The sequence below is a fragment of the Lotus japonicus genome, chromosome 3 (genome assembly GCF_012489685.1).
Source record: "Lotus japonicus ecotype B-129 chromosome 3, LjGifu_v1.2".
In the NCBI taxonomy this organism is placed as follows: Eukaryota; Viridiplantae; Streptophyta; class Magnoliopsida; order Fabales; family Fabaceae; genus Lotus; species Lotus japonicus.
The window spans coordinates 75366888-75390430 of NC_080043.1; the positions used below are offsets into that span (position 1 = coordinate 75366888).

At 35.4% G+C, this 23543-nt stretch overlaps 4 protein-coding genes across 6 annotated transcripts; 2 read left to right on the forward strand and 2 right to left on the reverse strand.

Moving 5' to 3' along the window:
• The first annotated feature begins 462 nt into the window (after nucleotides 1-462).
• LOC130745917 (uncharacterized) lies at nucleotides 463-4053 on the forward strand. 2 transcript variants are annotated; one of them, XM_057598345.1, is made up of 3 exons: nucleotides 463-1079; nucleotides 1296-1439; nucleotides 1599-4053. In XM_057598345.1, exons 1-3 carry the CDS (start codon nucleotides 912-914, stop codon nucleotides 1740-1742), a joined length of 456 nt encoding a protein of 151 aa, XP_057454328.1. In that variant the 5' UTR covers nucleotides 463-911; the 3' UTR covers nucleotides 1743-4053. The 2 variants fall into 2 exon arrangements, with proteins under 2 accessions (XP_057454328.1, XP_057454327.1); XM_057598344.1 differs by having other exon boundaries at nucleotides 519-1079; nucleotides 1581-4053.
• On the forward strand, nucleotides 1599-5980 carry LOC130745918 (uncharacterized). 2 transcript variants are annotated; one of them, XM_057598346.1, is made up of 4 exons: nucleotides 1599-1731; nucleotides 4691-4927; nucleotides 5188-5331; nucleotides 5570-5980. In XM_057598346.1, exons 2-4 carry the CDS (start codon nucleotides 4766-4768, stop codon nucleotides 5729-5731), a joined length of 468 nt encoding a protein of 155 aa, XP_057454329.1. In that variant the 5' UTR covers nucleotides 1599-1731; nucleotides 4691-4765; the 3' UTR covers nucleotides 5732-5980. The 2 variants fall into 2 exon arrangements, with proteins under 2 accessions (XP_057454329.1, XP_057454330.1); XM_057598347.1 differs by lacking the exon at nucleotides 1599-1731 and having other exon boundaries at nucleotides 4207-4927.
• A 639-nt stretch (nucleotides 5981-6619) lies between these two features.
• On the reverse strand, nucleotides 6620-10820 carry LOC130745915 (protein NRT1/ PTR FAMILY 1.2-like). The gene is made up of 4 exons (XM_057598342.1): nucleotides 10601-10820; nucleotides 10273-10490; nucleotides 7934-8487; nucleotides 6620-7733 (listed from the first exon to the last, which is right to left on the reverse strand). Exons 1-4 carry the CDS (start codon nucleotides 10731-10733, stop codon nucleotides 6836-6838), a joined length of 1803 nt encoding a protein of 600 aa, XP_057454325.1. The 5' UTR covers nucleotides 10734-10820; the 3' UTR covers nucleotides 6620-6835.
• A 5019-nt stretch (nucleotides 10821-15839) lies between these two features.
• Nucleotides 15840-18915, reverse strand: LOC130745919 (protein NRT1/ PTR FAMILY 1.2-like). The gene is made up of 4 exons (XM_057598348.1): nucleotides 18665-18915; nucleotides 18372-18589; nucleotides 17113-17660; nucleotides 15840-17013 (listed from the first exon to the last, which is right to left on the reverse strand). The coding sequence occupies exons 1-4, from the start codon at nucleotides 18762-18764 to the stop codon at nucleotides 16092-16094; spliced, it is 1788 nt and encodes a 595-aa protein (XP_057454331.1). The 5' UTR covers nucleotides 18765-18915; the 3' UTR covers nucleotides 15840-16091.
• Nucleotides 18916-23543: the final 4628 nt, after the last annotated feature.

Sequence of the window (23543 nt, forward strand, 5' to 3'; positions counted from 1 at the left end):
CTACACTTAGACTTAACATTAGATGCAAATTCCTTTTATTGGCATGGCATATGTCTAAAGGCAGTGAGTTTAATAAGCTTACTTGCATTTTTGTTCTTCTTAGTTTGGTCTATGTGTGGTTTTAGTCCCCCAATAGTTTTTTTGAGGAGATTTAATGCCTCAACCTTTTGAGTTATTACAATCAAGCCCCTCAATCACTATTATTTTATTTAAAACTTTCAAATTCATATTTTTGAGAATTTTTGTCATAAATTGGATTTATTTTATCACTATAGACATTCTTCCCATCAAAACTCACTAATCAAAATATAAAATTTCTTTGACCAAAAATAAATAAATATATCCATATAATTTCAACCAAAAATAAAAAATCACAATTTCTCTAATCTTTTAAACGCCAAAATTTATCAAAATTTCACTATTTTTTCTCTCTTAAACTTTTAAAACTGTATTATAAATCTTTTTTCGAACGTAACTGTATCATAAATCTAAAGCAACATAAACCCAAAAATATTTTGAAAATAAATTGAAGATTAATTGATCTTAGACACATGGAATTTGAGAGGACCAAAATTGCTAGGGATGCCTTCTCCTATGCCGGTTTAGTGTGGATTGAGGAGGTACCTCCTGAAGCGTTTTCTTTTGTAACAGCAGACATTGTGGTTTCTATGCCAGTTTTAGTTTAATATAATGCAGGCAGTTTAAAAAATAATTAGAGGGGCCAAAAATAATAGACCAAGGCCATTTAGTATTTGGGAAATGGGAACTTTGACAAATATGTAGTTGACTTTCTCGTAGACAATGTTAACTTGCCAGTTGCCACCCTTATTATGTGACGTGATCAAGAAAGAGTACTGAAATGAAAGATTCAGTTGACATTCTGGTTTTCTTAGCATGCTTGAGAAAGAGAAATGGAAAATTCAGATCATGTACTAGAGGTAGCATTGAAATGGATAGAAGGCCTTGCAAATGGAGATATTGGTCAGGAGATAGAAACTTCAACCACAAGGGGTATCCGTGTAGTTCAGGCACACAAAGGCTTCCTCCTCTGTGACTTCACTATACACACCGGTTTGTCGGTAACAATAAGAATTTCCCTCTGAATTACTTATCTTTTCCATTACTAATCTAAGTAGTTTCTACGTGACACAGAATCAATTCTGACACACACAAACTACTCGCTGAAATTTCTCCCTAGATCAGTTATAGAATGATTTCCAAATAATGCAATACATTTTAGTTTCTTTGGTTATGTTGTTGTGTCTTTGACAGTTCTTGCATTTTCATGTTCATAGGATGAAAATGGAAATTGGCATGTGGGTGCAATAGCAACATTAGTTGATACCATTGGCAGCTTTGCCTCCTTCTCTGTTACCTCCTCATCTCAGCAAGTCACTCTTGATTTCAGCATATCTTACTATACAACGGTAAAGGTTCAGGTAGTCCTCTCCTTTTCAATTGTGACGAAATTTGAATCCTGTAGTCCAATTGTTCCACTCCCCAAATACATTCATTCCCTTTGCAGGAAAAATTATTTATATTTTGTGGTTTTTGAACATGTCTAATTTACAATATGATAGGAAGAAGTTAAAGTGCAGGCAAAAGTTATAGCAAAGAAGGATGAATTGACTTCTGTGATTGTGGAAGTCAGGAAAAAGGAGAATGGGGAATTGGTTGCCCTAGGAAAGCTGAGGTTTGCAGTACCTAGAAAGCATCCAAGACACCAAGAAAGTAAACTCTAACTTCTTTCAAGTTTTACAAGACCATGATTATATTCCATATGCTTGTATAGCCCATATCATAAAACGTTTCTATAAACCTCATTTAATTTGATAAGCGCATTGGACTCTTAATCCATTACACGTACTAGTAATCATTTGTGAATTGTGGTTAATCAGTTCCTTGTTTATGACCCCCTCCGCCTTGTATTAAACAGCTTGTTCAGTTTTAGTTATCAAAAATCTTAGGTTGCAATAAATCATCTTACAAATTAGCATGTCCAAGGACCAATATATATAGTTGTGAATCAGTTGCACAAATAGTCTATAACACTAAAACCAGAAAAACATAAAACAATAGCAACCAAATTGAGCCTGACAGCTAAGAGTATATACTACTCATAACATTGAATCGCACCTTTAGGGTTGTGGAGTGGATCACGTATTGGTTATTCGTCTCTCCTTGATCTTAAGCCTCCACCACTTCATTTTCCATGCTTTGGCTTCTCCTTAGATGTAAAAAGCAGGGAAATACAGTATATGTTCATGCATATCCACTTTCACTTTACTGAATTACTGGTAAATAACATCATTGAAACTTAATCCATTTTGTTTTCTAAGAAATTATCAAGATCAAGTTAGATATCAAGATACCATCCTCAAATTCTGTTCTTATTTCTGCGCCAACAAATCACGTTATTAATTTTACTCCTGTCTAGTACAATCTAGGTACACTAAATTTTCTACTCTCGAGTTTTCGGGTGTTTGAATTCAAGACAATAAGATACTTCTGGATATTCAGCTCGCAATTTGAGTTTAGTAAGTTTTAGGAATTAGGATTTTGTTAGCCTGTGATTGGGTCCATATATTCTGAATAGTAAACAGATCTATTAGGAAGAAAACTCTTCTTAAAGAATACAATCAAGAAGGTTTAGTTCTGTTGCACGAGTTGTGAACAAACCAGATAGCATTTTCTAATCTTCTTAAAACTAATTGATTATGAGAAATTGGAATGATCAGTGAAATACTCGTTGATTATGGGGAAGGATGCTGATAAGAGAGGTATTTCATGGATAGCTTGGGATACAGTTTGAATTTTGAAAGATTTCTGGTGGAGGTTTGGGGATTGGTTCACCAATATTAAAAACAGTGCAGTGTTTCTGAATTGGTGATGGAGATTTGGGGTAGAAAGAAATGCACTATGGACAAATGTAATTTGCTCCAAGTATGGCAGGGACCAGATTTCTTTATTTTCATCTAACCAAAAGTTTAAAAAGGGGAAGGTTTCAAGGAATTCTTAATGCAATTCTGATAAATGATCCAATGTCTACTTTTGTTTAGAAGTGAGCTGTTATGTAAAGTTGGAGAGGGTGGGTCTATAAACTTCTGCCATGATCCCTGGTCTGGGTTAAATAACCTGAAATTGTCCTTTCCTATTCTTTATGCCTTATCCTGTCAAAAGAAATGTTTGTTTAAGGATATGGATATTTGGTGGGAAGGAAGTGGGAATGGAAAATTGATTTGAGAAGACTGTTATTTGATTGGGAGGTTGAGAGTTGGAATGCAATGTGGGCACTGATCAATAAAGTAGTTCTAGTTAAATTTGGAAAGAGGACTAAAATTAAAAAGATTCTCTGTTTATGTGGATGACTTTGAAGTCAAGAGTTGGATGTAGATGAGTTATACTGGAAGAAGGTGGATTATGCTCAATATGCTGGAAGGAAACTGAATCAGCATCACAACTATTGCTCCATTGCCACAAAGCATTTGGATTTGTATCATTTGTATGGTTGCCAAAACTGTACAGGCTGTCTTGTCTGAATGAGAGGTTTCATGTGGTATAACTGATGGCGTAATTGGGAAGATAATTCCCTTCTCAATTCTGTGGTCAATTTGGTTGTCTAGGAATGATGTTATTTCCTGCCATAAGGAATTTGATTCAAAAATTTCCTGGGAAAAGGTCAAAGTTAACGTGTCTTGGTGGGTTAGAGGTATCTGGAATAGTTGTCTATTTTCTATGCAGCATCTCGGCAATAATTTGGAAGCTATTTGGTTGCCTAAACCAAGTAAGAGAGTTAGAAGCCAGGTGTGGGAGCTGTTGAGCCGCCCCCTGCAAATTTTCTCAAATTCAATGTTGATGACACTGCAAAGGGCTGTCCAAGATATGCAGGAAGCCAGGAATAGATGGAATTCTTAGAAATGAATATGGAAATGTCATGGGTTACTTTTCTAAACTTTAGGTCCATGTTGGGCTTATGAGGTAGAGGTTGACCAATTTTGCATGTTTTATTGTTCTGTGCTGAGTTAGAATTATCTAATGTTTTATTAAAAGTGATTCGTCTTTAGCAATTGCATGGAAAAATCAAGAATGTAATAGGCCTTAGAAGCTCCTGAATAAGCTTAATAGAATTGATATACTTCATGCAGAGGTGTTATTTGTAGGCATATTTCTGATAGTTAGAGAACAAAATAAGTTTGCTGATGTATTGGCCAAACAAGGAAGTTGTAGTAAAGGTGATTTGTGATCTCACTATTGTGGAAGTCTTATGCATATAATCCTTATTGAGGGATGTTCTCAAGATCTTATTATCCATACGAGTTGGAGTTTGGAATGAGAATATCAGAGATCAATGACAAGGTGTTGTCTAAGGTGCATTAGTAGGTAGGTCTTGCACCGATGCAAGATGTTTTTAACCACATAAATGAAATATTCTATAAAGATGCTATTGTGATAACCGGTTACACTTGGAAGGATTAAATTATGTTTTATTTAAATTTTTTCACAACTATCCAAACATTGAATTTTTGGACTATATAAACAATACTTCAACTTGAGTGCATATTGAGAACCATATACCCAAACAAAAGAAGTTATCGTAATCTAACTGATATATGCTTTTGAAAAGTAATGCCATTTGCAGAAAAATTGTCTGCCACTATCATTCCCATCTAAAATAAACATTTTTCTGTAGACAATATTACGTAACGCGAAGAAAGATTCAGTTTACATTCTATTCTGGTTTTCTACGCATGCTTGAGGTTGAGAGATGGAAGGTTCAGATCTAGATGTAACATTCAAAAGGATTAATGACCTTGCAAATGGAATTGATGGTCACGAGATAGAGACTTCAACCACAAAGGGTATCCGCGTAGTTCAGGCACACAAAGGCTTCCTCCTCTGTGATTTCACAGTACATAGTGGCTTGTTGGTAACAATCAGAATTTTTCTCTGAAGCATTTGTCATTTTCCATTTCCAGTAAAATTAATTATGGGGAGAAACTAATGCGAGTAGCTTCTGCGTGCCAGAATTTTGATTTTCGTGACAGAGAATCAATTCTGACACGCTAAAGCTACTCGCTGAAATTTATCCCCAGATCAATCATAGAAGGATTTCCGAACAATGCACTACATTTGAGTTTCTTTGGTTATGTTATGTTGGTGACAGTTCTTGCATTTTCATGTTTATAGGATGAAAATGGAAATTGGCATGTGGGTGCGATAGCAACATTAGTTGATATCCTTGGCAACTTTGCCTCCTTCTCCTTTAGTTCACGACACTACCAAGTCACTCTGGATTTCAGTATATCTTACTATACAACGGCAAAGGTTCAGGTAGTAGTCCTCTCCTTATCTTGATTGCAGTTTGTGATGAAATTTGTTAGAAGTCTCGTATTAGCTAGAGATATGGCAAAGATAGTCCTTATATATGAGACAACCCTTGGAGCTAGCTTTTGGGTAGAGTTAGGTCTCCCAAATTCTAATATTGTATCAGAGTCTATTCATTTACTTTGCAAAAAGTTATTATTAATTTGTTGGGGTTTTTGAACATGTCTAATTTACAATGTCATAGGAAGAAGTTCAAGTGGAGGCAAAAGTTATAGGAAAGCAGGATGAGTTAACTTCTGTGATTGTGGAAGTCAGGAAAAAGGAGAATAGAGAATTGGTTGCGCTGGGAAAGCTGTGGATGGCAGTATCTAGAAGGCATCCAAGACACCAAGAAAGTAAACTCTAACTTCTTTCAAGTTTTACAAGACCATGATTATATCCCATGCTTCCTTTACATATTTTTCATGGTGACTATGTTTTGCCCGTATCATAAACCGTTCGGTAAACATCATTTAATTTGATAAGAGCATTGGACTCTTAATCAATTGCCTGCACTAGCTATCGTTTGTGATTAGTCTTATTTATGAACCCCCCCCCCTCTTGTATTAAACAGCTTGTTCAGTTTTGCTTATCAAAAAATTTAGGTTGCAATTAATCATCTTTCAAATTAGCATGTTCATGGACCAATATAGTTGTGAATCAATTGCACAAATAGTCTATTCATAGATGCAGCTACTAAAAAACTAAAACCAGAAAAAATAAAATAATAGCAACCAAATTGAGTCTGACAGCCTAAGAGTATATAATGTCATAACATTGAATCGCGCTTTTACGGCTGTAGAGTGGATCATGTATTGGTTATTCATTTTTCCTTGATCTAAAGCCGCCGCCACTTCATTTTCCATGCATTAGCTTCTCCTTAGCAAAAGGAAAACCAGAGATGTTGAAAGCAGGGAACTACAGTATATCTTCATGCACATACCACTTTCTCTTTACTGAATTACAGGTAAAAAACATCATTGAAACTTAATCCATTTTGTTTTCTAAGAAATTATAAATATCAAATAAGATATCAAGACACCATCCTCAAATTCTGCTCTTATTTCTGCACCAACAAATTATGTTCTTAATTTTACTCCTGTCTAGTACAGTCTAGGTACACTAAATTTTTTACAAGACAATATTAACATTTTTACTGAGTATGAAACAGTAACAGCTTCTTTTACAGGGAATGCCACTCTTGTGGTGAACAACCATAATACCATAAACATGACATTCTCCATGCAACCTTGCAACTAGGGGTCATACAAAATAAGTTGAGTTAGGTTAGGTTAGACTTTGAAAGACCTGATTTTAGAATATAACAATTCACTATAGAGCAAATATACCTTATTACATTCTGGCATAGTTTATATGTAAGTTCAGTTCATTAATAGCCTAGTCATAGATATATGCAGCTGCCGCTGATCAAAATATTAAAATAAACTTCAACTTGTCTTCCTTTTCCTTTTCATCCTGACTCTTTCTCCTTCAAGCCATTGTCTTCATTTGAACCATTTTCATCTGTCACCTTGGATATTTGATCAACAGTAGGTCCATAAGCCTTGCTACAAATTAGATAATAAAATATATTTACAACACTCAATGCAGCAAGCACCCAGTAGTACCAGTCATAGTGACCCTTGTTAATATTATCTGCAGCCCATCCCTCCTTTCCCCCTCTTTTAGTAACATTTTGCACAATACTGAATACCAAACTAGACATCACATTTCCTGCCCCCATTCCCAATCCCAGAAGAGATGATGCAACACTTGACATGGTTTTGGGAAACTCTGTGTAGTAGAACTCATTTTGGCCTATTGCATTGAATGCCTCTGCCAAGCCACCCAAGAAAAGTTGAGGAACAAGCCACATTGCAGACATATTTAACACAGCATGAGTATCATTGATATATCCCTCAGTGCTTGCTCTTTTTCGCCTCATAGTCTCGACAATAGCTGCGGTTACAAGGTGAAGAAAAGAGAAAAACAACCCAATTCCCATTTTTGTCTTGGCACTGATCCTAACTGGTTTGCCTCTGAGCTTTGATGCTATAGGAATGATGACACGATCATAAAGAGTCACCCATAGAAATATTGTAATCACCATGATCACACCAAAAGAACCTGGTGGAACTTCAAAATTTGGAGTGATGTGTCTGTTCATGGATTTAGCTTGCAACACTCCAAATGAACCTCCAATGTTAAGGACCATCATGATACCCGTAGACCACAGTGGAATAACTTTGATAATGGCTTTTAGTTCTTCTACTTGATCTATTGTGCATAGACTCCATGGATTAGAGGGTGACCCATCAGAGGCTATATCTTTTTCATGGTCTTTAATGAGGCAAGCTTTATTCAGAAACCTACAAAAGAAATTAAGCATCTCTAAAAGTTCAATGTCATTAATTTCATCTGGAGAGTACGTGCATGTTTGGAAACTCGTTTGAAAACCCAAAATGATGGTGGGTAGAACCATGATTTGGGCTTCACCGTGGTTTTTGAATGAGTTTCCAAACATGCGCAAAAGAAAAACAATGACTACAGAAATGTGATTCAATCTAACCTCAATTTATCAGTTGGAACAACAAGATTCGTGTCCTTCTTACGATGATACAGTATTCCAGCTGAGTTCCCTGCTGGTAATGGAAGTTTCCTGTTCTTATAGGCCACGACGATTACGCGTGCAAAGCCAGTGATCAAGCTATCTTGTATTTGATTCTTCACATAAAGTGGAGAAGCAAGGAAGAAAAAGATAGTTGACAAGAGCATTAGTGCTGTAGGAACTCCAAAACCCAATTTCCATCCAAGATGATCTTGGATATAAACTATTCCTGTGAGAGCAATTATGACAGAAATAGCTACAAAAGCATAATACCAACTAAAGTATATTTCCAAGGCTCTCTGTTTATTGGAGTTGTTGTCTTTTCTGTTGACCTGGTCTGCGCCAAATGCCAGAGAGCATGAAAGGCCACCTTTTCCAATTGACATGAGAGCAAGGGAAGAGATTAACATTGTCATTTGCTTAGTTGTTGCTGGTTTACATGTTTTTGTTGCTGAGTTGCAAGGAGAAGGGCGTGCCTGTGGTATCATGGCTGTTAGCCACAAGAGCGCCATTCCCTGTGACAAAGGAAAAAAGTTGTGACTTCTCTTGATAGAATTGTTTCGAGAAACGAAAATGATTGTTAGATATTAGAGACTTGTGTCATATGTTATGATAAAATCAATAATACTAAATTATTTTTTTAAATTCAATGATACTAAATTCTTAATTGAGATTAAATTAGCAAAACTTCTTTTATTAAGTAATAAGTTAAATAAAATATTTATTTGTAAGCTCTGTATTTATTCTATTATATAATTATATTTAATACTTTTCAATTATAAAATTCATAGTAAAATTATTAAATATTTTTAGTATACTTAAACTTATAACTAAAACTAAAAAAGCTAGCTCTGTAAAACAATTTGTAATATAATAACATAGATAAAGGAGACAATACACTTATGATCTATAAAAAGGTTTTCAACTCTTATTTTTAAGTATATTAAGTGTTAACAATCCCCTCGTAATTCATCGAAAAAGTATATTAACAATCACATAGAGTACACCACAAAAGTTACTTAGAATAAATAATTTAATAAAAGCCCTTAATGTAGTATTATTTTTTTATCTCAAAATTAATTTATTCTAGAGAGTCCACATGCAGAACTGGAAGTGCTTCTGACGAGGGATTCTTTTTCTATTATTTAGTGTTTTGTGTTTGTTTTGTCTAGTTTTCCGATGGATTAAAAAAAAATCTCAAGTGCCTGAATTCTGACAAGCTGAATCATCCATTTTTGTTTCATTGATATAAATTCGAGCGAAATTCGGATCATTTGCCATAGACTAGACAGCCCACCGGCCACCACTCAAAGCCTAAATGCAATTGACTATTTTACTGATCATTCCAATTGCTAAACTAGTACTAATGAGTTTTCAGAACTAGCATATGACATGCGGTTAATTTATTACTGATGAGCAATAGAACTAAAACTAGCACATTACTATTCTTTAATCCTTTCTTTAAAAAGTATTATCTTCTAATCTATCTAGAGGGCTAGAGGGGTTTTTTTTTTTTTTTGATAATGTGAGGGGCGAAAGCCCAAGCTAGAGGGTTCTTTAGCCTTGAGTCATTCTTTCATGTTCATAAGTATCATATGGTACTTCCTACTTCCAATAGGCATGAACAGAAACATGAGTTTTCTTTATCCAATTGATTGGGTTGCATATTTGTTTCGAAAATGTTAGCGGAACTCACTTTCACACTCTTTTTCACATAAGTCTCATCACATGAATTTCAACTAATAAAATAGAGTGTTAGTAAGAAAAGTGGTGAAGCCATAAGGGTGACCCAATGTGGCCATGTCCCCTAGGGGCAACCTGGCCAAGAAGTGTCTGCTTCTATTCTATTGCAGTACGGACAGTTTTCATTACGGGGCGATCTAAGGGTCTTAGAAACAATGGTTTTCTACATCCAAACTTGACCTACATAACACTTTGCTTCTTGAAGAAAGTTCATTGGGGCAGCCAACACCTGTAGGGGTTGAGGCCACTTGTGTTGACACTTCTCCTTGGGTCAGTAGTGATACTTTTCATACATGATAAACCTCATTTTTTCTCTATCGCCTAACATATCACATTTATCCCTTCTATTCTTCTCTTCTTATCTCACTCTGCGTGTCCACACCATTCGGGTCTTTCAATCCCTTTTCATTTTTTATCGTGGTGTACAAGTATGAGAATAATTATATGAAAAGGCAAAAGTGACAAGATAAGGGCCTAAATTGATCTCGAGAATTATCAAAACTCAACACACAAAGGAATCTGAAAAACAAGAAAGTAGGATGAGAAGAAAGAAATACCAGGAGAGTAACTATGGAACCTAAGCCGACAACGAGAAATCGACCCAGATAAGAATCAGCAATGAAAGCACACAACACAGGCGTGACATTGGTTGCTGCGGATGACAAAAGGTTGATCTGAGTTGCTTTGGCCATATGAATGTTGTAACTCCCCATCAAATACAATATCATGTTCGGAAGAAGACCAATTGTTGCCACATTCGCAAGTGCTTCATTTGCTGCACTCACACCAACATTAACAACAACATCAAACTAAATGACATGATCACATACAATATAATCCATGTTAATTCTTTGTGATGATGATGTGGGGTGAGTTTTGTTTTACCTATGATGAAAGGCATGGTGACAAGGCCACCCTTGCTTCTTTGTGGTTTTTGTGAAATGTTTTGGGAAGCCATTTCCATTTCATTTTGAGAAATCTCCACTACTTCCTTCTCCATTGCTGATGAGTTCTTCATGATGGCAAGAAAAGAAAAATTCAAGAGAAGAGAGTGGACTCTTGAACACTAGTACAACTCTTCATAATACTATAGTGCACGGACCCGAATTCAAGGGGTCCCCAATCTTCCAATCAAGATTTTTTTTTGATCACTTTTTAATTAGATTTTAAGGTAACCGGAACTTTAAAGTTTATGATAATGTTTGGGTGTCTCAAATTAGAAGGTGAGAATAAATAAATAAATGTGATATATATAAAAATATAATTAACTTGTACTTAGTAATAAGTATTAATGATAATAATATATTAATTTATTTATGAGGAGTTATATCTATGATTAATTGTATTAATTTTTTATTATTAATTAGTTTTGCATGAATTGATAAAAAATCAATGAAAGAATTGATAATGATCAGTTAAGTTTAAAAATTGAAAATTCATTTGAAGACATATGATAAATTATAATAAGAGAACAAATGTACCAAAAAAAGAATAAGAGAACAAAATATATAAAAAAAAAACTCTTAAACATTAGTTAAGTAATAAAAAATGCTAAAAACTAATGGAGTATAATTTTAATAAATATTTCTTTCATTTCCTAACATAATGACTAGTACTCTAAAGATATCAATTAGCAAAATCTTTTATTGTAAAATAAATTTTATGCATTGATAGCAAATATACCTCCCATTTTTTTATTTCTTAACTAGTTTTATGCGACGAAACTTTTACCGTTTCAGTTTTTTTTTTTACAAGAGGAAAGTAAAAAGAAACTTTACCGTTTCAGCTAGTTCTATGCTCTCAATTTCAGAATTTCTCCTTAAAAAAAATTGCTCCCAAATTCTATTCCAATTAATGTATTATTGTATTTACTAGTACTATTTACTTCAACAGTATCATAAATTAATAGGCGTCATAAATTTGACTTTATGTCTACTTTAAATGCATTATTTAATTATACTTATTTAATGTGTCATAAAGTGTTGTATTGCTTCAATGCTAAAATAAATGCATTAATGTTACATATATAATGTGTCATAAATTACAATAATTTCTATAAGAGTATCTTCAATGCAAGGTTTTTAATTCTTATTTTTAAGTTAAAAATTACTAAGAACTAAGAACTTTACCATTTGAGGTGCTGACATGGAGCTCTTAGTTCTTAAAAATAAGAACTCAGTTCTTATATAAGGAGTTTTACTTTTTGAGTTCTTACCTTAAAATATTAATTATTTCTCTCTCACCAAATTACTTTATTACTTTATTAGTTTTGTTTTTTACTTTATGAAAATAAAAAGTATAAATAATGTGGTTGGTGGGATCAAATGAATAGTGGTAAGAACTAAGAACTCATGGTTGAAGCAAAATTGCTTGAAAGTTGCTTAAACACATGTGGCAATGCCAATACGGGCCACATGAATAGTGCTAAAAACTAGCATTGGAGATGCTCTAAGATGCATGTTTTTTTTATATGCAAATGTCAGTTGTTAGTAATATTAATAAATTAGTATTCCTCAGGATTCGAACTTTAAATGCATTATTTAATTATACTTATTTAATGCGTCATAAAGTGTTGTATTGCTTCAATGCTAAAATAAATGCATTAATGTTACATATATAATGTGTCATAAATTACAATAGTTTCTATAAGATACATATTTTTATAGGCAAATGTCAATTGTTAATAATATTAATAAATTAGTATTCCTCAGAGTTCGAACTCTAGACTCTTCACCCTTCATCTCACTCAATCCTTATGTCACTAGCTCTTACTACTTGAACTATAATTCGAAAACTATAAGCTTGCATGCAATGGCAGAAGCAGGGGGTACCTACCTATGCCATGGCACCACCCAAAATTTTACAATTCTTTTGTAAGAATTTTATGTAGTCTTTTGAAAATTAAACTTGGTTTGGAAGGTCGACAATTCTCTTTGATATTATATATCCATCGAGTTTCAAAAAAAAAAAAAGATCCATCTAAAAACTTAATTGCTATGATTGGTTCATGTATTCTAGTTGGTTATGTGTCTTGTAATTAATTGATATGAGGTGTCATCATTTAATCAACTTGTTAATTGTATTAAATAGGTTGCATAACTCTTGTTTTAGAATCATTATAGCCCCCTCACTCTACAAGTCTGCCTCCGCCACTTCAGAAGATCAAATACAAAGGATGCAATGGCAACTAATTAGAAGCCAAGGCAAGAAACAGAATTAAAAACAACTCTAACAATCAGCAAAAGAAGCGCCCCTCCAAGCTAGCTAATGCAGTAGCACTACCCACAAAAGGCAAAAAAAAACTCAGCAATGGAGAAGGAATCAGAGGAGCTTTCTCAAACTGAAATGGAATCGGATTCCCAACACTTGATTTCACAAAAAACACAAAGGAGCAAAGGCGGTCTTGTCACTATGCCTTTCATCACAGGTAAGTGGCGGAGCCAGTGGGGTGACACACCGGTACTTAGTCACCCCCAACTTTTTAGTTTCTCTTACCGGTATTTACTACTTAGCAAACAAATTGCATATTCTCTCTAGAAAAACAAGAAAAGTGGGATGAGAAGAAAGAAATACCAGGAGAGTAACTATGGAACCTAAGCCGACAGCGAGAAATCGACCCAGATAAGAATCAACAATGAAAGCACCCAACATATATATGCGTGATATTGGTTGCTGCGGATGACAAAAGGCTGATCTTTGTTGCTTTGGCCATATGAATGTTGTAACTCCTCATCAAATACAATATCATGTTCAGACGAAGACCAATTGTTGCCTCATTCGCAAGTGCTTCATTTGCTGCCACTCACACCAACATTAACAACAACATCAAACAAAATGACATGATCACATACAATATAATCCATGTTTAATTTATTTGTGATGATGATGTGGGGTGAGTTTTGTTTTACCTATGATGAAAGGCATGGTGACAAGGCCACCCTTGCTTTTTTGTGGTTTTTGTGAAATGTTTTGGGAAGCCATTTCCATTTCATTTTGAGAAATCACCACTACTTCCTTCTAGGTCTTTCTTCTATAGGACCTTCGGATAAGGACCTAAGATATGTGTATTTAAGCCAAATTTCTTTATCTGGTATTTTATTTTGAATCTAAAAAAAAAATCACCATAAATCTCTACATATTCTATCTTGATTTACTGTGGGGGTCTCATAATTTTTAAAAATCATATGATATTACAATTTTGCAGCAAAATGCACTTTTCAAATGCGTTTAGTTGCAGAAAAAAATTACTGACAAACAACAACGGCAAAAGATGAGAGAGGAGGAGATGGAGGTTGTGGTGGTGGTGGTGGTGGGTGGTGGCGGTTGTGGTCGGCGGTGGTGATGACGGTGGTTGTGGTGGTGGCGACGGAAGAAAGAGAAAAGAGGAAAGGAGAGGAGATAATGTAAGGATGGGGGATGAGAATTTTTTATATATTTTTTTAAAACATTTAAGTATTTTTGCAGTTTGTAGAGTACGAATAGATGTTGCGGTCCGAATAACAACTCACTTTTCTTTAATCTAAAGAGTCATGCTTAATGGGTACACAATACCATTCACCCAGCAACTGTGGACCTGTAGTCCAATTATTGGGAGTCAATCATTAATTTAACTCTCGCTCTCTCCTTTTCTCCATTCCATCATCCTTTCTTCGTGCTCTGTAGCTAATTTGGTAAGCGAGCGGGAGTCATCTATAAATTAAAGATACTCTGACGTTCAAGTTAGTAAATAACTGAGCAAAGAGAAAGTACGGAGAATGAGTGCATACTTTTTTTGTGAGGGAGGTCCCTTTATTTATAATTGGTGATGACCTACAAGTTATGAGACACAGAACCATGTTTGTTATGGTTCTTATTGAGGAGATCTTCTCAAGAGTTTACACGTCTAAGATGCCACAACTTCTCAAAATATAGCAGGCCCTTCCAACTAGTTCGTCAGAAAATAGAATTGGGAAGAAGAACACTAAATTAAGAAAATACAAAAAGATAAAGGGAAAAACATTTAGCAACTTCCACCTTTATCTGGCGCTGGCAGCATGTATTTATATATATCACTATTCAACTTTTCAAAAACCTGCTTAACAGCAGTTTAAGCTTTAAATGAAACAAGATGTTACATGAGACTTAAAAACAATCAATTACGTAGTAAATAAAACGCACCACAGTTTAGAAAGAACAAAAGTTAGTAACGAAACATTTAAAAGTATAACAAATAAACTGAATTAAGAGGATTTAAACAGTAACTTAAATTGTTTGTTGAAAAATCAGAATTCAAAGATTAAAATAGTAACTGACAATATGGGTAAAAACTTTTGAAATAAATTACTATATACATACAGATAAGCCGTGGAAGTTAAACTTTCAAAGTTGGAGGGTAATAGTCCCGTTTGAGAAAACAGCTTAATTAAGCTATGTTAAAAAGTTTATTGAAATTTAAAATAAGCTATCTAAGCATAAACTCTTTTTCATAAGCTATCCTGAATAGCTTATGAAAAAAAACTCAAAACAGTTGCATAAGCTCTTTCAAACACTGGCATAAGCGTTTATGTTATCAAATAAGCTCAAATCAGCTCTTCCAAACAGGAACAAACAAGAATGAACTTTCTTGTGCTTCTATACCCTCCTTACTATACCCGTATTCTTCCGAACTAGTGTCATTGCATCATAAAGAACTATGTATGACATTTATTTTTCTAGGAAGTATTGAATTGAATATCTACGCTAACAAGGTCTAGCACAGTTGGTACATAAACATTTAGTCAAGGGTTTGATTCCTGAGTGATGTGTATGGAAAATGATTTGCTGGAACAGACTTATTGGCTCAATGTGATCTACAAGGCTCGAAGGAATTAGTTTCATGGCTACATGCGGTGGGGATGCCTTCGAAAACCAAAAAAAACTACTGCAGAAGACCTAAAAAGTTTATGAAAAAGGAAAGAAAGAAACGCATTGCTACAAGTGATTATCATAATGCACGATCTATTTATATTCACAAACAAATTAATTGGATGAAGAACAAGCTAAGATACAAGAAAAAGTACTGAAGATCATCATAATGCACGATCTATTTATCTTATAAGTATGCTCTGGTATTATGCCTGAGAATATATAAATCTGAGATTCAGAATACAGCAAAAACGATATCATTCAGTAACTAAAACATTCCTTAATAATTTGTAGCTTGACACGCATGTGAAGGATCCTAAATATGAATCTTTTGTCTTTAATAGTGGCAGCTCACACAGGATACATAGAAGCTAGCTAGCATTCTCATTTATTGTAAACACCAAAACTCATTTCATTGTAAGGTGGATCCGAATTTTTATAAGTTACAGCTAGTGTACAAACTTTACATTATAAAGAACTTAAAATTTCTTCACTAACCTGACTTGTCATGTCGAGCCTGAGTCCCAAATTCTATTAATGGTAATTCTTCCTCATTTGAATCATTTTCTTCAGTTACCTTTGATTCCTGATCAGCAGTAGGACCATAAGCCCAACTGCATACTAGATAATAGAGTATATTGACAGCACTCAATGAAGCAAGAACCCAATAATACTTGTCATAACGACCCTTGTTAATGTTATCTGAAACCCATCCATCCTTACCCCCTCTTGAAGTAACGTTCTCCACAATTCTAAATACCAAAGACGATAACACGTAACCTACCGCCATTGCCAGTCCAAAAAGGGATGAAGCGATGCTCGACATAGTCTTAGGAAACTCGGTATAGAAGAACTCATTTTGGCCTATTACATTGAATGCTTCAGCTATGCCACCTAAGCAAAGTTGAGGAAAAAGCCACATTGCAGACATGTTCAACACTGCATGAGTATCATTAATGTATCCCTCACTGATTGCTCTTTTTCGCCTTGTAGTCTCAACAATAGCTGCTGTTACCAGGTGGAGAAACGAAAAAAACAACCCAATTCCCATTCTTCTCTTGGCACTTATCCTAACTGGTTTTCCTCTGAGCTTCGATGCTAGAGGAATGATGACACGATCATAAAGTGCCATCCATATAAATATTGTAAATATCATAATTACAGTAAGAGAACCTGCTGGCACTTCGAAGTTCCGGGTGATATGTCTGTTCAGGGATTTTGCTTGCAGCAATCCAAACGAGCCTCCAATGTTAAGTGACATCAAGATTCCTGTAGACCATAGGGGAATAACTTTAACAATGGACTTTAGCTCTTCTACTTGATCTATTGTGCAGAGACTCCATGGATTTGAAGCTGATCCATCAGAGGCTATATCTTTTTCTGGATCTTTAATGAAGCAAGCTTTATTCAGAAACCTATAAAACAAAGAATTTCCCAAAGTTTAGTATACAGTATTATTTATCTGCCAAATAAGTAAAAGATAACAAGGCAGTAATGTGGACATGTGATTCAACCTTAGTTTATCAGTTGGAAAAACAAGATCAGAGTCCTTCTTCTGATGATACATTCCTGCTGATTTCTTAGACGGTAACCGAAGTTTCCTGTTCTTGTAGGCCACAACAATCACTCGTAAGAAGTCGGTGAATAAGCTGCTGTGTGTTTCATTCTTTATATAGATAGGAGATGCAAGGAAGAAGAAGAAAGTGGATAAGAACATAAGCACTGCTGGGACTCCAAAACCTAGTTTCCATCCAAGATGATCTTGGATATATACTATTCCCGTGAAGGCAATGATGACAGAAATAGCTGAGGAAGCATAATACCAGCTAAAGTATATTTCCAGTGCCCTCTGGTTATCAGAATTATCTTTTCTATTCACCTGGTCTGCACCAAATGCTATGGAACATTGAAGGCCACCATTTCCAATGGACATGAGAGCAAGGGAAGAGATTAACATTGTCATTTGCTCAGTCGTTGCTGATTTACAGCTTTCAGTCGCAGGATTGCAAGGAGGAGGACGTGCCTGTGGGATCATGGCTGTTAGCCACAAGAGTGTCATTCCCTGTTATCAAAAGGGGGAAAAAGTCTTCTTTTATTACAGAATCACTTTGAGACCATCAAATCAACTAGGTTTTCCTTAACTAATTTCAATGTCCGGTAGTAGTAAGTAGTAACCCTATATGCAGACTTATTTCTTCCAAAGAAAAAAAAAAGTAAGGACAGTTAAAAGGAAACTAAGACCCTGTTTAAACTTAAAATAGTTCATTTGAGTTTATTTTCATAAGCTTCTCAGATTATCTTATGACTAAGCACTTATACCTATATATAGGGTGTGTTTGGGTAAATTACTTATGGCAATAAGCTCGCATAAGCGCTCATTCATAAGCTAATTTGAGAAACTTATTGGAATAAGCTGAAGACAGGTTATGGAAAAGCATAAACTCTTATTCATAAGCTAATCTGAACAGTTTCTGAAAATAAGCTCAAAATAGCTTATGGTTATGTCATAGGCTATTTACATAAACTCTCACTAACGATTACATTGGCATTTATACTCTAAGATAAGCTCAAATGATATCTTCCAAATAATTTGAGCTATTTCAATATGTTCCTCAAATTAACTTATGAATCTTATGCTCACCAAATGCATCCTAATAGTGTTAATCTAATCTTGTGTGAAGTGCATAAGTACTTCAAGATAGCTTACTCATCTTTCTACAATTCACCAAAGCTTTGAAAATCACAAGGGGTGTGATGGCAAAGAAACACCTACCAGGAAAGTGATGATGGAACCTAAACCAACAGCAAGGAACCGACCCAGATAAGAATCAGCAATGAAAGCGCCAGGAAGAGGCATGAAATTAGTGGTTGCAACTGATAAAAGTAGTATGTAGGTAGCTTGGGATAAATGAAGATGGTAGTTCCCCATCAAATACAATACCATGTTTGGCAACAGACCCAACGTTGCCACCCTCGCAAGTGCTTCATTTGCTGCAAATCATTCATTCACTAAAATCAGCATCCAAAAGCATGAAACAACAAGAATTCAATCATGGAGGAACAAACCTATGATGAAAGGCATGGTAACGAAGCCACCCTTGTGCTGTTGGGGTTGGGAAGCCATTTTAGGTTCAGCTGATGAAGAAAGCTCCACTTCTTTCTCCATTGATTACTCGATGTTTCAGGGTTCCTCCTCCTCCGATTTGTAGTGCAACAAGACAGAGATAGTTCAAGTAGAAATTTTCATCGGCACCGACATGGAGTGCTGCCAGAGCCGGCGACCACCTGTGATGTTTCAAAGTCAACAATGTCTCCCTTTCGACATTATAAGACCATATACAATGGTTAATGGTTAAGCAAAAAATGTTTTGTTTAACCTTTTTCTACCCTACTTTTCTCTTCCCAACACTTCACATTATTTTCTCTCTCCAATTCAACACTCTTTCAACAATTACTCACTCCGTGTGTGTTTGGATCAGCGTTAGTAGAATTGGATCTAGCCATAATTGGATCTGGTCATAATTGGATCGGTAAACGTGGGTTTGAGCGACGTGATTTATGTTTGGATACATTTACTAGAATGATTTGATTAGAATTGTTTTTAGGTATGTAATGACCAAAATGGGTATAATCAAAATAGAGTATGCATAAAATAAATAACACATTAAAATAAGAAAATAACTTGATTTGTATGATTTCTAAAGTTTAATTTAATTTAATTAGTACAAGAGTATTGTATTCCATTTGGCATTTGTTTCCTTCCAAAATCCATTTTTATAAAAAAAAGAAACGGTGGTTTTGCTTTTCTAAAAAGTTACCCAAACACTAAAGGCCCATATGGTGCTTTTCTAAAAAAAAATAAGCCCATGGTTTTACCTTCCTAATTCCTACCCTACCCGTGCCACAGAACAAGCGGTGGTAATTTAACATTACCAATTTTATCTCTCAATTTCTCCTCAAGCTCACGCTGCTATGTCCTAAACCATTAAAATACAGAATATAGATCATTGGTCAGTATTGATAATAAAGAGTGGGAAGGGTAAGATGGACCAAAATATCTCACAGGCTCAGATCCGGATCCCCTCCACGCAAAAGCTACTCTTGCTTGCTTCAGTTGGATCCACGTTTTGTTACTGAATCAATTTTCAGATTGAAGTACCCAAACATCTTTAAAGCATGGAAGATCCACGTTTGGGGCTCAGATCCATTTTTAGGCCCAGATCCACGTTTCAGAAGCTGAACCAAACACACACTCCAATGGTTTTACTTAACTCTCAACACCCTACCCCACCACTCACCACTCACCCTACCCCACCACTTTTTTATTTCACATTTTTATTTAATTTTATATTTTTGTTTTTATCATTACATAAAATTACAATTATCGATTTAAATTAAATTAAAACAATAAACACTTAACAATTTATTTTTTTTTAAATTGAAATGGTGATTGTTGGGATCCATTTCAAAACAAATGCTAATAGATAGATAAATAAGATGGTGAGAGAGATAATAAGAGGGTGAAAAACTTGATTTTTTTTCTGTGTCCAAATCAAACGAACCAAGTCTCTATTTATAGAGGAAAAAAAATCATGAATTTTGGTATAATTTTTTTTTTCAGAAAATATTTTTTTTGATGAAATAATTGAGTTCAAAAGATAAGAGTAAAAGAAATCTGGAGCCACGAATCAGAAGCTGACACGTGGCAAGCAAAAAAAAAGACTTTCTCTTTCCTGCAGACAAGGCGCGTCACGCGCCTTGTCTGCGCGTGTGCTGCACGCGCCAGCGGTGGCCACTGGCCTCGCGCCATGTGGCACACCGCAGGCACTTAAATTTTGTTGAAAAACTTCAACAATTTTCTTCTCTCTCATCCCTTTCAACACACTTCAACAACCATTAAACCCACTCAACAAAATTCAACACTCAATTAAACCATCCATTGTATATGGTCTAATGGTTACTTGCTAAAAAAAGACATAAAAATCGGGTGTATACTATGAGCTTGGTTTTCAGCACATTCACTCAACCCAACAAGTGCATTTCGTTGGCTGAATGTGCATTGGAAATCGTGATCTCGAATTCCAATGCTTTAAACAGACTTCCTAACTGAAAACCAAACAGGCACTGTATATGCAGGTTTCATTTTCAATTTTTAAAACTAAAATCTCAACATATTTTTTTATTTTTAGATTTTAAATTATTGTTCTTAAATGTTGCAAATTCATCTCTCTTTACTTTACCAAATAGATAGATCTAGAAGCGTCCTATTTATAGGTGTGGTCCATTAAGAAGAAAATAAATCCTTATATTTATATTTTTTTGGGTATCGTCACGCGGCTTAATCCGATCACTCCCTCAGGAATAGGAGGCAATAATAGAACGCACAATAGAGAAGAAAGTACTCCCTCTGTAAACAAACAAGTCCCCTCGCGTCCTTTCTTAATAAATGGAGTAATCCTCGCTACACACCTCGAAAGCATATCAGTACAAACTCACGTTATCTGTATTCACTTACGTACCATGCGTGCTTCGCCGTACCCAAACTACTCCTCTTTCACTAGCTTAATTGAAAGGATCAGATATTGTCCCCTACTTTTGACAGCAGAACGAAACATTTTTTAATAGATTTTAAACCAATATTTGTTTTGAATTCGGGAAAGTAAAGTAGTAACCAAACAAGCGTTTGGCATTGATTCTGATAGGTTTTGGATGTAACATCCCTAATTCTCGAGGGTCACTTTAGTAACTTTTTTCCAAAAACGTGGGTAAATTTTAGCCGGAATAAAAAACCTTTTTACACATTAGTTTAACAAAAAGAAATAACTGAAGGAGTAAATGGACTGAATAATTTCATTTTATTAATAAAATCTTGATTACAAATAATTCCTTCAATTTTAAAGGCATAAAGGTAAACTAGTGTTCGACCGCCCCCGAGCCAACACAACAAGAAGGTCTCTAGGTTAGGTTTGAACCCTATAAGCAAACTCGGCTCACCCCCAAGTACAGACTCAATCTCACACTCAATACCCGACTCATAATCCACGTGCCTCCAAGGCCTCCTCCAGCGCTCGCGTCATATTGTCTCGCGTCCTCTACTCTCGCCAATCCTATAGTTGAACCATCAGTCAAGTGGTCGATGTCCCAAAACATGTCGTCGTCCACATCAAGCTGGTGTAGAGCCGCATCTCGACTGATCACACGCATGCTCGTTGTCTAGGCGTTAAACGCCCCAAACAACAAACAACAAACAACAAACAAGCAAGGATCAACTTCTAACACACACGTGTCATAAGTAGGGTATACTATTTGTGTATGTTAGCTTAGGGAAGAACTTGTATTGATAGGGTAGTATACCGACGCATGCCGACGCGTCGGCATGCATCCCTCATGGAAAGTCGGGACGAACATGACTTCACGATCGAGGTTGGACCTCTCCAACGCATCGCTTCCCAACAGTTTGATGATCGGGGTTGGACCTCTCCGACGCACTGTCGTATCACGTTCGTCCTTGTTCAGATCCATCCCCTGAACGTCACCACCGACTAGCCCAATCTAGGAACTAGTCGTAGCCTACCAAGCTCAATCCAGACACTTGGTCCACATATGCATGTCATGCAAGTCAGTCATCATCACCAGACCCTAAGCCTTTCACGTTCATCTCATATGAACAAAATCTCATAACAGTTATAACTTGCATGCATAACAATAAATGAAGCTAACACCCTAGTCATATAGGCATGTTAATAATAACAACAACTAACATTTACCGCATCAGTAATCATATAGCATTTATAGCTCATAGAACATTGATAACCCTAGTATCATGTTATGTCTAGCAATCACAACCACAAACAATATCTCTGGGCCAAGGTACCCTTACTGGCATATTCATCTAGCATATGGTCCTTAACATTTCCTAGTCATACAATCACAATGAAGAATTATAAGTCATAGCCGAAGTGCCCTTACCTCGAAGGTACGCTTTCCTAAAAGTCTCGGGTTGCTCCTTGAAGCTATGTCTACACTCGGAAAGTTCCTACCAACGAATGGACAGAGTAACGTTACCATATAAGCGATGATATACCCATACCGCTTGGAATTTCAAAATCCTCTTTGAAAAACCTTGGAAAACCAAAAATTTCTCTTTCATAAGATCAAAACCTTCTTTCTAAAATATTTTGTTTGAAGATCATAAGAACACTTTGAAGAAAAACATAATTTTCACATAGTCTTCATGCTTTGGAGATCAAAAGCTCTGTCTAATAATGTTGTTATGAATATGGAAGAACATCATAAGAACACTTTGAAGAAAACACTATTTCTACAAACTTTTCATTGATTATAAGATCAAATGACCATTCTCTTCTAGATGTGGAAGATAAGTATGCACTGTGGCCACAGATCATAATAAGAATGACCAGAGTCTCCTCTAATCAAATAAGAAAACAAGAAATAAAACCAAAAGAATTACAAGATAGGGAGAAAGAGACTCACGGCTAGGCAAGCAAGAGAAGCTTGGTGAGTAGTGTGAAGAAATGAGAGGGGGAAGAGCTCTATTTATATTGAGGGATGAGAGCCAAGCATTAAATTATTTTCTTCCTCCCCAAGTAGCAGCCCAAATCCACGAAATTCTCAGCCCATCCTAGGGTTTCTAGACTCTTCCAACCTTCCTTGATTAAGGCCCCGTTTGGAAGAGCTTATTTGAGCTTATATGATAGCATAAGCTCTTATGCCAGTGTTTGGGAGAGCTTATGCAAACAGCTTATGGCCAGCTTATTTTCATAAGATATTCAGGATAACTTATGAAAAAGAGCTTATGCTTATATATAGCTTATTTTCAATTTATTTCAATAAAAAATTTAAAATAGCTTATGTATAAGTGCTTATGACCATAAGCGCTTTATTAAGCTGTGTTTCCAAACGGGACCTAAGTCCTCAAATTTTG

Bases quoted from the DNA above. Each gene is read 5' to 3' on its own strand.
- LOC130745917 (XM_057598344.1), top strand. From the start codon at position 912: ATGGAAAATTCAGATCATGTACTAGAGGTAGCATTGAAATGGATAGAA. The intron at 1,080-1,295 runs GTAACAATAAGA...TCATGTTCATAG, and splicing joins CTATACACACCGGTTTGTCG to GATGAAAATGGAAATTGGCA. The intron at 1,440-1,580 runs GTAGTCCTCTCC...ACAATATGATAG, and splicing joins ATACAACGGTAAAGGTTCAG to GAAGAAGTTAAAGTGCAGGC.
- LOC130745918 (XM_057598346.1), top strand. From the start codon at position 4,766: ATGGAAGGTTCAGATCTAGATGTAACATTCAAAAGGATTAATGACCTT. The intron at 4,928-5,187 runs GTAACAATCAGA...TCATGTTTATAG, and splicing joins CAGTACATAGTGGCTTGTTG to GATGAAAATGGAAATTGGCA. The intron at 5,332-5,569 runs GTAGTAGTCCTC...ACAATGTCATAG, and splicing joins ATACAACGGCAAAGGTTCAG to GAAGAAGTTCAAGTGGAGGC.
- LOC130745915 (XM_057598342.1), bottom strand. From the start codon at position 10,733: ATGAAGAACTCATCAGCAATGGAGAAGGAAGTAGTGGAGATTTCTCAA. The intron at 10,491-10,600 runs GTAAAACAAAAC...GTGTGAGTGCAG, and splicing joins CACCATGCCTTTCATCATAG to CAAATGAAGCACTTGCGAAT. The intron at 8,488-10,272 runs GTATTTCTTTCT...CCTTTGTCACAG, and splicing joins GTTCCATAGTTACTCTCCTG to GGAATGGCGCTCTTGTGGCT.
- LOC130745919 (XM_057598348.1), bottom strand. From the start codon at position 18,764: ATGGAGAAAGAAGTGGAGCTTTCTTCATCAGCTGAACCTAAAATGGCT. The intron at 17,661-18,371 runs GTAGGTGTTTCT...TTTTGATAACAG, and splicing joins GTTCCATCATCACTTTCCTG to GGAATGACACTCTTGTGGCT. The intron at 17,014-17,112 runs GTTGAATCACAT...TTTGTTTTATAG, and splicing joins TTTCCAACTGATAAACTAAG to GTTTCTGAATAAAGCTTGCT.